Source organism: Lasioglossum baleicum, chromosome 4, assembly GCF_051020765.1.
Source record: "Lasioglossum baleicum chromosome 4, iyLasBale1, whole genome shotgun sequence".
Taxonomy (NCBI): Eukaryota; Metazoa; Arthropoda; class Insecta; order Hymenoptera; family Halictidae; genus Lasioglossum; species Lasioglossum baleicum.
In genome coordinates this window covers 19,762,117-19,779,455 of record NC_134932.1, presented here as the reverse complement: position 1 = coordinate 19,779,455, position 17,339 = coordinate 19,762,117, and the positions used below count along the sequence as shown (strand labels likewise).

The 17,339-nt window shown below is 40.6% G+C and overlaps 1 protein-coding gene across 20 annotated transcripts in view; it reads left to right on the top strand.

Annotated features, from left to right (window-relative positions):
- Positions 1–17,339, top strand: part of LOC143208036 (disks large 1 tumor suppressor protein-like) — a 397,450-nt gene that overhangs the window by 75,450 nt on the left and 304,661 nt on the right. For 15 of the 20 annotated variants that reach the window (XM_076422081.1, XM_076422080.1, XM_076422070.1 and 12 more), the window contains exon 3: positions 5,225–5,278. The exons of the other annotated variants lie outside the window; for them this stretch is intronic. In XM_076422081.1, coding sequence (XP_076278196.1) covers positions 5,225–5,278 — 54 coding nt within the window. The remainder of the gene's footprint in view (positions 1–5,224; positions 5,279–17,339) is intronic. 20 annotated transcript variants of the gene reach the window in all.

Sequence of the window (17,339 nt, the reverse complement as noted above, 5' to 3'; positions counted from 1 at the left end):
GTGAAGTGTCAATAGGCTCCCAATGTATATAAAGCATTAACAAAATTCGAAGGGAAATGTGAAAAAATGCGGTGCATAAATTTTGCTCGTCCGGAACGAAAAATCTCCGCGGCGACACATTTTCTTAGGTCGTAACAACGGGATGAAGGTGACAATGTAAGAATGAAGGAACGCGTGAAAACGTAAAATATGTCGGAGCATGTTCGAGGGCTCCGGCGCCTAGCAGGTTTAACAAGACGAAAAGGTTTGTACAATAGGTCCGTTAGGTATAACGACGTCCATTTTCCTCGCCCAAATTGAGCAAACAGGGCCGTCAAGCTTTTCCTCTCGATTTTTCATATCGCGCTCCTCTCTCCCCTCACTTACATCCCCGAGGCTGTGCCTTTCGACCTCCTCTTTATCAGCGCATTCTTGTTCGTCTTGCCATTCATTTCTACAGCACGACATCTCTGGGCACGTAGCAACGGGACAAGGAAGCCGTGGATCAGAACGAAAATTTCATAAACCCGACGGCATGACGCATTGTCAGCACTTTATAAAGTGAATGATGACATTTCACCGAGCGATATGCATCTTAGGCTTCCGTGGAATTCGCTGGTCGTACGAAATGCTGTTCTCCCTGTTGGAGGCAACTCGCGAATCCACTAATTGCTCGAGAAATATTTTCTTTCCCTGCGAGATATTTCCGGGGGAATTCGGCCCATTGTGGTAGCCCGGTTCTGAGTTTCACACTCCCACGGAATCTGGTTCCTTTATCTCAGTAGTGTTGTTAAACAGTTAGTTGTTAAACATCGACAATTTTGCAAAATTCGAAATGTGCCAATAGCTTTTGGAGCCACTGTATGTGACAGAGCTTAAATAATCTTAAAACGTCCTCCGTTATCTTGTTTGACAATTTTCTCACTTGATCTCGTGGTGTTGTCTCACAATGAAAATTTGGAAATTCGTTGAAAATAAAGAGTTTCAGTTTGTGAAAAATGGAGTACTAACGCCCAGCCTTATTCCCATTTCCCGAAAACGTTCATGCTGTCTAAATCATAGATCCTCTCGCACCGGTGGCTATTGATCCGTGAATGTAGGGTGGATTTAGGTCTACCATAGTGGGTAATTAGTCCACTCGAGCCGTCACCCTCGTGGTTTCGAAGGGCTTAAACGCACAACAGGCTGCTTAAATCTTGCACAGTATTCGCCGCGTTGTCGGATCATCCATCAGTTACTACACATTAGTTACACCTCTCGAGAAGTTTATATTTAATGTTCGGGTGTCTCGAAGTCGCCCTATCATTAGTTACCGACAGTTTCACTGATATTTTAAAGGGGCCTCGGTAAACCACGACCCCATTCCATCAGCCACTTGTCCGGCGTCGCGATAAGGTTTGCGCTTTTCACGTTTTCAATACGCGAAACTGCGGCCTTGTTTTTCGGTAGTCGAGTTCCATTCAATCGGGTCACTCGGCCGAATGTTGGCAATATCGTGATGCACCAATCACAGCTGCACTTGCGCTCCGCAATGCAACTTCTGATTCGTGAACCAGTGTGCATGAATCGATTGATTCCCGAAATCATACCGTGCTTATTAAGAAATCGTGTTAACAATTTTTGGTACAGTTTTTTCGAAAATATTTGGTCATTCATAAACAAATTGAGGATCTTTATGCAAATTCTGAACTTTTGAAACCGCGTTCCGGTCAGCGGGATGAATTTGTAAATTATATTTTGCATATTTAGTTATAAATGCGGCAACAAAGTTTCATGAAATGAACTGCGGAATTTCATGCCATGCATTTGTAGTTCGAAATTATGTAGCACGTTTTAATAGGATTCGGTACAGTTCTACTTTGTTTGTGATTTATCAAAACTAACTTACAAAACTTTGTATTTAAAAAATTATTAGATTTAAATAAGACTTACTTTTTATCTATTTCTTTTTAGTATAAATATGGAAATTTAAGGACAGTTCGTTCCGATAGATTTAATGTCTGTTAGCAGGCAGCTGGACTCTCACTATTTGTCTGACTATGCTCTGTGCGTACTACTTGTATCACTGTGTAAATCTTCGTACCACGTGTCCGAATACGAATGGCCTCCTACAACTTCCCTGACCACAAACGATCGACTATTACACGCAAGTACAACTTGTCCTACTACTTGTCTGACTTCGAACAACCCTTACCACTTACCCGACCACGTGCAATACATACCTTTATTACTTGCCAAATCGCTAACGGTCTGTTCGCCACTTCCCTAATCGCCGAACTTGTATATCCTTATACGAACTTGGGTTTTTGAGGAGTACGCGACGGGAATAACAATCGTATAGAAGCTTGATATTTTAATGAACATTTTCACTAGTTAACTCCTTGCCGTATTTTAACGGAGTCAGACTCGTCATGAAGATTTTAACAAAGTCGAACAAAAATGAATGTTACGCGTTTCTTTTCAGATGAAATAAAATTTGATTCGTTTGTAATTAATATTAAAGCATTAAAATAAATGTAGCCATACAAGAAATATAAACTTTTTTTCCTTCTACAACATTTTTGGGGATAAAGACGTTTTAATCGCTGTAACTGCAAAGAAAACGGTGCGGCTAGGGGTTAAACATTAAACAACATATTTGTTTGATAGGTCGAAAATAATACAACAGTATTTCGAAAATTTTCTAACGGACTTGCTGTTTTAAATTACCCTACTCATTTTTGCCAAAAATGCATAAAATCCGCTGTCTAGTAATAACGTTTCAGGAGTCGAAATTATTAACATTGAATGCAGCAACCAGCAACCTCAAAAGCTTAACGATGCATTCGCTTCAGTATCGATTTGTAATAAATTGCGAAATGAAAATCAACGTTGTTTTGCAAGATTGAAAGCATAGCAAAACAATAAAGTTTTACCTACACTATGCAAACAACATCCACGATGTAAAACCATTGATTTGCAAATGTTATAAAGATCGCAGCAATCTCGATAATCGACTTAAAAAGCAACAAATGCAACGACAAATGCAGCGACAATGCGAAAATCAAAACAGACAAACGGGTTTGTAATGTTCGGAAGAATAATTAATTTTGAGTTTTGCGACCTGCCGGCGAACGAACGAGTAATCCGCGGCCATTAATTAACATGCCCGGGCAGGCTAATTAAAAATTACGCGCTGCTTCGCCGGCTAAAGCCGGTTTTTCATTTGGAATTAAACCGGATGCCTACGATGAGCCTCGAAACATCGAACACGGGATGAATTTGAGGATCGAACGGGCGCGCAGGAGTTTTGCACGCAACCGTGTGGTATGGCGCGGCCTGTATGTGCTCGCGTTGATGTAACGCAACGCTTCATTCGCGAAATCGATGAACGAACATCGAAACGACTCCGGGGCTGGATTAAACCACGCATATCTGGCATCCATTGCAGCTTGCCAAATATTTCTGTCGGCAACGGCCGCGGGAAGACACTGAAATATGACCGATGCAACTACACCGTCGGATTGTAAAGTCTGGATTTATCATGGCGAAACAAACGGCCCGGTTACAGGGTGTTACGAGTTGTTCGTTACGTTCCCGAATAATTTAGTTGGTGTTTAGCCATCCCTTCTGTCCCTCACGGGGTTACACAGCCGGCGAAAATTACTTTCGGAAGTTGAATTACTATCCTCGCCGCAAGTTACCGGCAGAAAATGGTCGGGACTGTCCTCTGAATCGACGGAAATGGAAACGCGCTCGTCAAGCACATGCAAACTGTACAATAATTGCGTTGATATGGGATAGGGGGCGCAGTTCATGATAGCACGCGATAGAATTTTATCGAATATCGACAAGCGTAATGTTTGACGAACAGTACACGTGTAACGAGGGAAAAATGATGGATGAAAATATCACATCCTGAATATCTTATCAAGATATTCATCTCGTAGGATCTACTCATTAGACTGCGGATTGTATGCATTTATGACAAAAATGTGTAGCTGTAATTTGAAACAGTGAAAACATTGAAAAAGTCTAAAAATATTGTTATATTATTTTCAACCTAGTGAATGTATTAAGAAAGAAAATGAATTTCTATTTCACTCGAGTTTCAATCGGGGTCCAATTCTTTCATCTGGAAATCCAATTTCATGTTTAGGTAGCGTAACACTAATACGTTTATTTAGAAATTTCTTAAAAATAAATATTTAAACGAATGAATAGTTGCACTTTTGAAGCTGCCGAAAGTTCTCCAACGTGAAATTATTAATGTCTTAACGTATATTATGCAATTGCTGAAAGATTGAGATGTTTTTTGACTAGTAATATATTTAAATGATCAATTGCTTGCATCAGTTTTTTTCAGGGTTGCTACAGTTCTGAAATTCGTGCAATAAACTAAAATGGAAAATCCTTTTAAATGGATTTTCTAGCCAGTATTAACTGCACTCCGAGTTACATTTATTACAAAATAGTGTTGCGATGGAAGAAGTAATTTTGAGAAAGAAGGTTGATGTATCTGCTCGCCCGTGTAATTCGAGGGAACATTTTTCCACGTTATTTTCGTGGACAGGCGGTTTCCGACGTTGCGGTAACTCAATATTTCGGCGTTACTTGTATTTTTCAGCAGTCAAAGGAGGTTACCTCGAATATTCCGAGACCGAAACGTTGTTTTATTTATTGCTCGCGGAATATTTAAGGGTTCACCGCCATCGTCCACGAAATTCGCAGGATGTAAAATTTTCGCGTCTTTCGCCTAACGCCGGATGTTTTTTTAATTTCTCGCTGGGCTTGGTAAATTAATGGAACGTCGTGCAATATTCCGGCTGGCGTTCTCTCCGTGTACACACACGCGCACGCAAACATGTTCGCAATAGTAAACCGGGACGATCGGTCGATGAAATTTAGTAGTGTGCATTTTTCAGGGGAAATGCAGCGTGCACGGGGCCACGCTGGATTGAAAATTGTAGCATGACTTGTTCGGAACAGTTTACCGTATAACGCACGGCTCCAACCAAATACTCGAAAACCGACCGAAAGAATCTGTACACAGACGACAAACGATCCGCTCTGGTTATTTAACAACATAAAATGGAAGCGAAATATACATACGCTTGACAGATGCACCAATTCTTCTTTGAATACATTTTATCTGGTTTCCCCATTTTATCAGCGAAAAAAACACGGTCACTTTAGCGACGCTTAATCATTGTAGTCTATAGATTACCCTCGACAAAATAATTCACAGAATTCTTCGTTTTTGCAGAGTTCTAACAAGGACAAGCGTACGCTACACAGCAATAAAAAACAACAGAAAAGTGTAATTACTTTCTGAATATTATTAGATTTATTTTCTATGCGTAGTGCTGATTAGGGCAGCATCGTAGATGGCCATGCTTAAATAGCAGAGATCTTGAATCTAGATTTTAGAGATTCTAGTTGCTAAATGCGTTCCACAATTTTTGGGAAAACTGCACTAATAATAGTATTAATTAATTAAAAGTACTATTAATAGGTTTAAACCTGACAGAAACGTTAATTCCTCTAGAACTGCGCGCGACTAGAACTATTTCTTTAAAATCAATTTCCCATTTTAACGATTAATGAAATCGTAAAGATCAATTCGTATAAAACGGAGCAATTATAAAGTTTCAAAAGCCGGTCTCAGTGTTCGATCTCTTAACCGATCGTTTCAATTTCGATGCAATATAATATTTGCTGGGTGAACCGATTTATTTAATTCGATGCTCTATCAGCGAGCCTGTCGCAAGCAGCAACAGAAATTCTCTCGACAAATTACCAAATCCTCTTATGCATTGAAAGTCAAGCCAGCCGCAGAAACGTTTCGATGAAGTCCTTTGACACTTATTGCCGAGGATGCTTTACGAACAGCTCTCTTGCTGCGCCATGGAGATCTCTGCCTTTCCAGAGAACACAAACTAGGAACACATACTAGAACCTTGTGTACGCTAAGCCCAGAATGTTGCGTCGTGTGCTTTGAGATCGAACACCGTGGCAGATCAAGGGATACATTGCGGCTGGGGCAACAAACAATTGCACACACACACACAGAGAGAGAGAGAGAGAGAAAGAGAGAGAGAGAGAGGGGGGGGAGAGGGAGGGAGGATTAAACGAACAGGGTAAGGAAAATATAGAGAAGTAAAAAAATAGTATTAAGCCAGACGTAGGGAAACAAAGGGATGCCGCAGCATGCACCGGCTAGGTTATGTATAATTGGAACCACTTGAACAATACGGTAAATATTGATTTTGCCAGGAATTGCTTTACGCGAATGCTGCACTATTTTGCTCGTTGCTCTCGGCTCGCAATAGCACGAGCTCGCGGTTTCTTTCCAGAGTTCGTTACAGCGCAAAGAAAGATGAAAATATAATGGGGACTATCCTTTTAAATCGCTACGATAAATATTAGACAAAAAAGCAAGTTCCTACCTACTTGGAAATAAATTGGAATCTTGATGAAAACGTTCGGTTTAATCGAGAGGGGTAGCGAAAATCGGATTATCGGTTTTTTGGTCCAGTTTCCAGTTTGGTTCGGTTTAATTGCGTGCATAAATTCTGAAAAATTGACGCGTCGTGCAGCACATATCGAAATACATATTAGAGAACGTTCTCTGATTTTTAGATTAAAAATCGTAATTATGAAAAATTAACACGGCGAAAAGGCTCTTGAAAAATGCAGGACGAATTAGTTTTTTATTATTAGATGAATTAGCAGGATGATTAATGATCTATTCGCAGCTTGTTTCAATTGTTTTACCAGACGTAAACAATTTTTACCAATGCTTGAGAAATCGAAAAATTAATTAAATAGCTGTTTTGGAATACTGCCGAGAAGTTTTATAAAAGTCTCCAGCATTTCTCCTTGGTCTACCCAGTTCACGTCATCTGTCCGACCCCGACGGTAGTCTACGTGCCTGACCAAGAACGAGCCTATTCTACTTGGCTGACCGGAGGCGGGTCCCATTCTACTTCCTTTCACCTGAAACGATTCCTCCTCCCCATGGCTAACCGGAGGCGGTTCCTATTCTACGTTCGTGACCCACGGCTGTTCATCTTTTAATTATGTGGGCACGTACACATCCTACTTTTCATGTGCCGGCGGAAACAGCGTCTGCTATTTTAATTTAATAAAATGATACATTCTGTCTCATTTGTCTTACTGTCTTTTTAATTAATATGCAACGTTTCGACTGAAATTCGTTGCGTTTTCACCGCAATTTCTTTGGGATCTCGTCGTAATCTATAAATTAATTTGCATAACAATGCACCTGGCACTGTTCAAAGGTACTCTTGTTTAACTTTGTACTCGACTGTTCCCTTTGAGGAACCACTAAACATGATTATACACTATCATTGACATTGCTAAAAGTCTTTCTATGTAATAAATTGCTAAGCGGAATTTCGACGAATTGACATTTGTATAAAGATCCTTCCTTTTTTAAAAAGTGAACAAATTTTCACGAGATTTTTCAAATAAATAAGAAGAGAATTTGCAAATTTCTCGTGACAATTTGATATGTCTAGACTGTGGATCTTTATGCAATTACGGTTTCTGAAAATTTTCAAAAAATGCTAGGCTATAAAATACGACAGAATTTAGTACGATTTCAATTTCTTTCAGATCTAAAAAGGCTACCATAACGGAAAATAAGATTTTATTTGATTCTAGTCTCTCTCTCTTAAAATTCGTCAACAACAATTGCAAATTGCAACAACATCCGCAGTCTAGATATGACATTCTAACTACGAATGCGATCGCTAAATTAAATACTGGCAGCGAACGTGTTAATTTCCACGAGACAAATAAACACACGAACACTGCGACACGCTGCAAAGCTGCAGGAAAGAGGGACAGGGAAGAAAGGAATTACACAGATAAGAGAAATGGAGGAAAGAAAGGGGTAGGCAAGGTAGCGGAAAAAGATAAATACATATATAGACGGCGGCAGCAGTAATCGAAGAAAAGGAAGAAGAAAAGCCGTAGGACAAAGGGACGAAGAAGGGTAAGGGGAGATAGCACGGGTGGATGGGGGTGTTCAGAATGCACTTGCCGTGACCTCTTCTCTATATCCGGTCACGTGCCGGTGCGTGACTTCCTTTCATCGGCTTACAAAGGGCTGGGAGTACCAGCCGTGCCTGTACACGCTTGTCCCGCGAATCCGTGACATCGACTTCACCTCGCTTCGGCCCGTTATATTGCACCAGCTCGCTGGAGGCTGCTGCCCTCAATCTCGAGCCTATATCGCCGAGCCCCAGCGTCAACGGCGATCGATGACCCCATAAACCTGTCTCGTTCCGTTGTCACTTCGGAAGAATATTATATACACCGTGTGTCCACGCTTAAGAGGCTGTTCCAGCTTGAAATGCGACGTTTTAAACTCGCTCTCTCGCTGGAAAATTGACAGAGTTTCTCCAGTCATCTTATTCGTGCTTTACGAAAGCGTATGGATTTTTATGCAAGGGAAAAATAAAATTGAGCTTGCTATAAACTTTGAGAAAACAGTTTTAACCCTCTGCGAAGCGAGTGAGTAAAACTCATTTTTACCCCGACGAGATCCAAATAAAACAAAAAAATATTACTTAAAAGTTAATAGTATATTTTAATAAACACAAATTTAACCCCGTCTGGCTCGCCGAGGGCTAAGAACACATCTCTTCTAAACTATGCACTTTAAGTGGATTTTGATAAAGAAAGAATATTGTATAGAGACTGTGGAATGGTTAAGAGACACACTCTGTATATTGTGATCGTTACACTGTGTATTCACGAGCACTCAAACGCTCCTCTACGTCACTACGAATATTTTAAATTCAGATCCATACCCCACCCGTCGTTACAACCGCCATCGTTTCCGGTCGAGTAACCGATCCTTAGGGGTTCGAAGCAGCGTAACTATAGCTTTGGAATGGCACATCGAACGGTCGTATAGTGTGTTGGAAAAATGTTTGAGCTTGTTGAACGTCGAGCACCAGGTTTAATTGAAACAACAACGGACACAATGTCGGACACAAACAACGGTGACACTTTAATAGAGAATACTTCCTACTTAATCACAGTTAAGCGAATATTGATAACGATGGACCGCAAGAGCTACTAGCTAGATTGAAGTTTTCGAGGTCTCTTCGGTGGCAAACTCGATCAAGAAAGGTTAGCATTCAAACGGATGGGTTATAACGAGATTCTTGGCTTCCAATACGGTCAATGGAACCATAAACCTGTCATGCTCCATTCTACCGCAGCTTCCCTTCGAGCTTTAGTTATAGGAATATATTATGACTCCCTCGGCGTCGCGCCGGATCGCTGAAATACGATCGATGGCGTTTTAAAGACGACTGTTTGAATATCATCTTTACGGCTTCCCTTATCTTCATGGCGGCTGTAGTCCATGAAGCGATCGTCTCGGAGGAAATTCCGTTTTAAAAGTGCAACGACACAGGAGGATTCGATCTTCCGACCAGAGTTAGAGAAATCGAACAAACAGGTCGCGCGACCAAGAGTCGATTGTAAATAGGAATCTTAGCTCTCATTGGCAATCAGCGGAGATTACGCGGACTCGTAATTTCGCAGGATTGCGGGGGAAGCTTACAGTTAGTTCACCGACAATCGTAATTTAGATCGATGCTCCCGGTGTTATGGAAACCGACGTTCGAGGAATTAATTAGGCTTTCCGAGCGAGAGATGGTTATCCGTCGCTAATTAACTTTCCCACCCGTAAATCTTACGTGCCCGTGGAATCTAATGTACTCGAAACTTCCCTATCGCGCGCCAAGCGGAACGTTTTCTTGCGTTGTTGCCCAAGTAACCTCGTAAACTTCGGTCTTTTCATGCGATCGTGTAACCGGGACCAATTATTGAATATTCGATTGCTGCGCCACTCGGTGATGAGAAGATCAACTGAGCATAATAACTAATAGACGATAGATCTTTACGCGAAATACATGTTTTCTGGTGCAAGTTAAATGATACTGTATTTCTTCCCTTGATTAGTTTTTCGATCAACGAAATAGATTGCTTGCTTCCCGGTTCCTATTCTTTGCATCTTTCATAATCCCGGTTCATATCATCTCCATCTTTTATAATTTTTTTATTATGAGAAACCAAACATTTTGTAAATACGATATTAAGTACGACATTAGGGACTGCTAGATCGGCCGCCTGGACCACTGTGCCTCGCCTAAAGTTCCAGGAGTTCGCTAAAAATCCTGGATAAGCAGTACATTGGCCGCGTATGGGAAACCGAACCAATTCGCCGATATTAAATAATCATCGCCGGTGAGTGGTTTCGGTAGCAGGGATGAGCCTGTGCAGAGCCAGGCTGGCACTCGCCGGGAACGATATTTATCGATCGACGATGGCGTTCTTAATGATAACGCGACAGGAGAGAGGCAGACCTTGGAAATTTGCGAGCAACGAGCAAGGTTGGGCTCCAGTGAGTGCTGGGCTTAATAAAAGCATGCATAAATATCCAAGAACTAATACCAGGCGCGCTGCAACCAACCTGGTGGTTGATAATGAGGTCGTTATTTCATGGAGCGCCGTGAACGTGTGCGTGCGTGGGGCCAGCGTTTCCAGCACGCCTATGCTTCCCGCTCTTCTTGGTTTTCTAGCTTAAGTCGCGTTAATAACTTATGGTGGCGATGGAGTGCGTCTCGTTCCATGTCTCCCCGCGCGGGCCTTGATATTATTTACCGTCTTCTTCATGTAATTACCGATACTTCTGCCTTTCGTGCACGCGTGTTTCCCACGAAGCAACACACAAGCTCGTGGTAAACGTACCGACATGCCGCTCTGTCTTCTTGAAAATCGTCTCGAATATTTCGCCGACAAGCGAAGTCTTCGGAAGCAATTTGTAATCTATTAAGGGGTCTATCTATACTTTGACGGCACCGAAACATCGTTTATTTTGCATCGCCGGTTTCTCTTCCAAAAGTGTAATCCGGGATCATTGGCCAAACATATTTCATACTGACTTTGTAGACGAACAACGTCCTTGTAAACGCTAAACCTACTTACAATTGAAGGGGTGGATGGATAAAGGTAACAAATTGTTTCTTTTCTGTAAAAGAGGTTTTAGCGGGGTATGTTGTCCTTTTTTGATGAATGAAGATAATAACACAAATCAATTACAAATATATATATATTGTTATGGTTAATCTCTAATACAAAAAAAGATAATAATTATTTTCATTCATAAAAAAACAACATTTTTGTTAAAAATATTTTGTACATTCTTTGAAGCTTGATATGGTCTGCTTTTATGTTAAAAAATTTACAACGACATTTTCGTATTACTTTCAGCCATAATGGTTGAGAAACTAAAGAGGTCTTTCTTTCTAACAAGTCATTGATCTTTTAATACATACTTTACTATATGGAAATGTATTACTTGAACCACCTTTCATGTAAATTTCTCTTCGGAAGTAGTTTGTAATCTATTAAGGGGTTTATCTACTCTGACGGCTCCGAAAGATCGTTTATTTTGCATTCCCTCGCAACTTTCTGTTGCAGAAGCGTAATCCTGAAGCGTTACAGGGAAATTTTTCATATTGACGTTGCCGAGTTTAAGATAAAACGTCTTTCATACGCTTTATAAAAGTCGATGAGACTTTTAACGCGTTTCGCCAAAGATAACGTTTGTTAAATCGAGCCTCTCGAATGTCAGTCATCTAAACTACTTGAAGCTTGACTGGATGGTCTTCCACAGGGTAAGACTTCGAATTGAATACAAAAATCAAATCGTACACGTTTGATACAGCGTTAAAAAATTCAACAAGAGAAAAATATTTACATTACCCGACCGAGACTTACATCCAATTAGAGATCCGCGTAGATTTAATAAATTCAAGCTTCCCTTTTCGCCCGGCAACCCAATTTATGGTAATTACAGGTGCCGTAAAGCACTCCGCGAAATTAATTTTTTTTCACAAACGACTCGGCTCGGCTCGACGATGCGATGCGCGTAAAAACATTGAACGAACCTACGTTCTAATTATATCGCGGGCTCCCGCAAAAACATATATACCGGGATAGAAAAAGTGAACGGAATCGCGTATGAAGCATTTGAATTCACTCGTACGTAACAACAGGCACGTTCCGCGCGATTCAGGCATGCGAATTCTATCAAAATTTCCCGCTCCTCGTAGTTCTAGTTCTCGTACGGGTTTCATACGGGATGCGCCCCCACGTATGTATTACATTCTTCAGTCATACGAGATTAAGTTGCCGGCTGACGTGTAAGTTATTGCAGTATACCTAACAACCGCCTTTTACCTTCGGACATCAGGGAGCGAGCTATTTTTTAACCCTAACTGCGACTAGTCCAAGTTTTCCTTGTGGAGTGACAGAATTCTCTCTCGACTGTAAGAAAACTGTAATAAAATTGTCATTTATATAGGGTGAGTCACGAAAAACGGAACACCTGAATTTCTCTGATGGGTAGGAAGGATAAACGAAAGTTTCAGAAACGAAATGAAACCGTTTAAAAGGGGGCAATATGATGTTATCAATAGATCTTGTGATTAACGTACGTTTCTCGTCATTTCAAGGCATAAAACAGTATTCATGTGACTGTCCAAAAAGATCGGTGTGCCGTAGGCACGCCACAAGCAGCTAGTTTGTTAATATAATAGAACGGTTTCATTTCACTTTTGAGATTTTCGTTTATCCTTCATACCAACAGAGAAATTCAGGTGTTCTGTTTTTTCGTGGCTCACCCTGTATGCAGGGTGCCTTGTTTGAAGTTTCATAATGTTGCTGATCGTATATTTCCAATTTGACGCTTCATAAAGTACTTTATAAACACAAAAAGAGTGCTGCAATGTACAGATTCTAATAATCTGATCATCCACTATGTGCATACGTGCATACATTCAGGTTGCTTTTTACCAAAGACCTTAAATATAAAGTCGAATGCGCCAGGAGGAACGTAACAGGTCGAAGCCTTTAGTCGCGACGTCCGCGTTTCATTCGATCCTGTTCATGGCCGGTGCGCCCTTGCATTTCACGATAAAAGTGTTACGTTCTTGGTGGGATCGAATGACCCCCGAAGCTATACGTCGAAATTAGTTTCAGGACAATATCCGTGGTGGCCAGACCTGCTATAAAGGCGTGTTCGCCATCGCCGTCAGTATTATCGGCGTATCAGCCTGCGAAGAGTGTCGCCGTTCGATACGCAACTTAGGCTACCCCCAGAGGAGCGAACGGGCTGTCTATTAACATTGTAGCGTGCACGGTGAATCCTCTACCACCGAAGAGGCCTTTCATCGGGAATAAAAGGGAGCCCGCGCCGACGGAAGAGAGCAATTTAGGGGCCGTTTATGGCTGATTATTTTACCCTTTGGAGTCCTACCGGCCCAGTCGGTCAGCCTCTAGGAAAACGCGAATTTTCATCGACGTTCCTCTCAAGATTATTTTCCAACGATCGTGTGGACGTGTATGGAATATTGTGAAGTTTGTGGTACGCGACTGGAACATGGCGAGGATACAGTTTTCACTCTGTGTTGGCAATTTCGTGTGAAGATCGTGTGAAAAAGATCGTTAAAATTTGATTTTCAAAACGCCAAACCATTTTTGTTAAATTAAAAGTACCGAATGTGTATACACTATGAACAATTTATTTAATAAACACATGAAAGAAAACTCAGTGAGATGAAGTGTGCGTAGAAAGTAGTGGAGATTAATTTAGAAGAACTAATTCGTACACCTAATACTTTCCACATCAAACACATGACTTGTTATAATGACACACAATTGGTCTGAATACATGTCATGAGGCGCGTATATTTCTCAAGAAGGAAAAAATCGTACACACAAAGAGAGCAAGTACAATGCGTCGAGTGTATTAAAATAAAAATTCGAACGCTAGCTGGAACAACGGAAAGTTCCGCAGTCATCCGGCGACGAAGTTTCAAACGGAATTCCATTCGATCGCAACAACGGGATTAATAAAACCGCGACGCTTTGAAATTCCCGGGATTCTTTGATATCAGGAACGCAGAAGGATATGAGATTTCACGGTAACGTTACGGGCATAGTATTTCCAATGCGTCCCAACGTCAGACAATTTGAGAGTAGGAAAATTATCGGCGTGAAAGATAATACAAAGGAATCTCATTTTCAGTAGGGCTGAATGACGGCACAAAATAAGGAAGGAGTATTAAAGGATGCGTATGGTCTTTTGCGACGCAAAAAACTGCATAAAGGTAGTCGGACCGTCGTAAAAGGAGCCGAATACACCGACGTAACGTTTCCAATTCGCCTTGCGCATCGGATCGAAGAATATAGAAGAAGTAGACCCCCTCGTTTTATTCTTGCCGTAACGACGCCGAACGTTCAATCGCGAAGATTCTCGAAAAATCTCGACGAGAGATCCTGCTCGAAAAAGGATTTCAGTTTCACGGCCAATCACGACCTGGTCCGAGGATGCCAATGATTCTCAAATAATTCCCTAACGCGATTCCTGTGGAAATTTTAGCGGTCCGATCCACGAATATCCATTAAACCGAATCACTTCTTCGGGTCGTTGGATTCGGTTCGTGGCATCGGCTTCTCGGTATAGATACCCTAATCCATTAAAATGTACCTCGCAGCCAAGATTTTTCTACTTATCTCGCTTTTATCTCAATGCGGTCGATAATCTGCGGGATTTTCTGCCCTAAACGTCGTCGTTAATTTTGTCGCTAATAATCAACTAGATGAAGAAGTGAAATCTGAAAGATTAAACATTTATTACAGAGAAACAATCATTTATTTTAACGTGGAACTACTTAATAATATTTACATTTCTTTTGGTTTGTTCGAAATTTTGGTCAGCAAATTCTTTAACTTGAAAGTATTTGAAATTAGTTTGAAACGTCGCCGTGTATGTTTGAAGTTACTCGATGATTTTAAGCGACAATTTATTATATCGGCGCGTATGACGTCACGCGCCAGAACGATAAGGTTATAATTTTCCTCGTTAGAATTATACGTTATCAAGGTATTTTATCAGAAGCAACGGCGAGACATTAATTATGCACGAGTATGATACATCCGGTACAATTGGTTGGTCGCCGGCCAAACGGCAATCGCGGAATCAGCAAACGCAATTTGCCAATAGTTGAACCGACGTTATAGCCCGCCTCGATTTATAATTCACTGTTTTGGCGGACCGATACCGTGCGAACGGGGTAAAAAATAGTTTCTCCCAGGAGCGAAACGAATTGGGTCGACTCGTATTTATCGGCGGCGAAAGAACGACGCGACGAGGGAGAAGGCAATAAGCGTCATCTTGAAGGCTGCTGATGAGACGATGGGAGAGCTCAGGAAGCTGTAGAGTTTCCAACTTATTCAGCCAAATAAGACAGCCAATAACCGATCGGAAGTATATTGAACGTTATTAAGGCAAGAAAGTATTCACACAGGAATATCTATTCGATTCCTCCAGTACCCTCGCAGAGCACTCTCTTAGGGAAATCGTCCCCTCTCGAAGATAAAATCAGTCCAGTCTCGTTCACGTGTAGGAGCAGATAAGAATTGAAGCTTCCTCCCTCATGATCCCGATGCAATTTATCATGTGACAACTAGATGAATGAAATTTTTCTGATCGTGCCTGTTATACCCAGCTTTGAGCATTATTAACGTCGATACTAACTTACTTCAAGCTTCCAATTGTACAGATAAAATTCAGCAATTTTTACGCTCTCATATTTCTTCGTTATATTTGAGTACAGAGTGATATACACGGGTTGCACGTCTCAAATAACTTTTAAATTATGCGAATAGCGAAATATTGTTTAATACAGAAATTGGAAGGCAAATTGAAGTCATGGAAATTTCTACAGGAAAATCCCCATAGATTATTTTATAATACAGAGATGTTCATTTGTGAAGAGATTGAATTTTGCAAATATTGTAAGAAAATATGAATAAAAATTCGACTCCAAAGTAGCCACACCCGACGCGTTGGAAAAAAAGAGTCCGCCACCGATTGTAAATGTGAACATCCATTTTCCGTAGAAAAGATAATGTTTAGCAAGCTCGTATGTACACGTAGCACGGATTCTGTTTCCTCTCGCAGGGATCGAAACAAATTGTATTTCACTTGTCTTACCAACAGCTCGGCCCATTCCACTTGTTTGATTAAAGGCAGCTCTTAATCCATTTGTCTGACTTGGCGCAGACCTGGTTCTACTCGTTTAAGTTTAAGCAGACGCGGATCCATTTCACTTATTCGACCAAACAGGTTTTTTGCTTCTACCGCAGTGGCCAGAATTGAGCCACACTTCGCCGTTGTAGCGAAATATAGACTTTATTCTGCTTATTTATTCAAGAACAGTACTGGCCTCCGTAGTTTGGCCAAGACCTATGTACATTCCACTTGTCTGCTTAAGGAGAGCTAGTCTGTGAGCTTGGACGGCTCATGTTCCAGTTGTACGGTCGGAAACAATCTGTATTCTCGTGACCAACTACGATCTATGGACTGTACTTAAAACGTTACGGAACCAAAATTGCTTTCGTATAGTTCTTCATAAGAAGACAAAATTTTACGAATTCAATTTTCAAGAAAATTTTCAAGAAAAAACAAAGAATTGGGTGCAACTCATAATACGTGCACGACAAAACACCTATTAGGGTTGCCGTCCGTCCGATTTTCCCCGTATTTGTTCTACTTTTTAGTGCGTCCGCAGACGTCCCAACATATAACATAATATGTGTCACCCTTTTTTCATTAAATTATAAGACTAGAACTAACAAACCGATGGGAACGAGTTTTTAGGAGCTTATAGTGAAAACATAAGATTATCTATTAAAAATGTTTTTTTTCGCCTTTTATTTTACAATTGAAGGGGTGGATGGATAAAGGTGTCAAGTTTGTTTTCTGTAAAAGAGTTTTTAACAAAATATGTTGTCCTTTTTTGATGAATGAAGATAATTATTATATTACATTTTTTTGTATTAGAAATTAACCATAACAATATATATACATATTTGTAATTGATTTGTGTTATTATCTTCATCGCTAAAAACTCTTTTACAGAAAACAAACAATTTGTTACTTGACACCTTCATCCATCCACCCCTTCAACTATTTTAAACAAATGCAATGTCTTCATAGCAGAGAGCTTTTTAAAAATTTGAAAAAATAACGGATCTGTTTTTAAAGAAGCGGACATTTTAAGGATGTTCTGGAGGTACAATGGGAGCCAAAAGTACAAGAAATTCGAAATCCATCAATATATTGGCAATGAAAGCCATTCATGAGTATATTTTGCATACTTTTATATACTTTTTTTGCACTGTTGACGCTTTCCATGCTAGTGAGATGACAACACGATAAATTTGACGTTTTGTAACAGTTTATAATTTTTTGCTCTGTAACT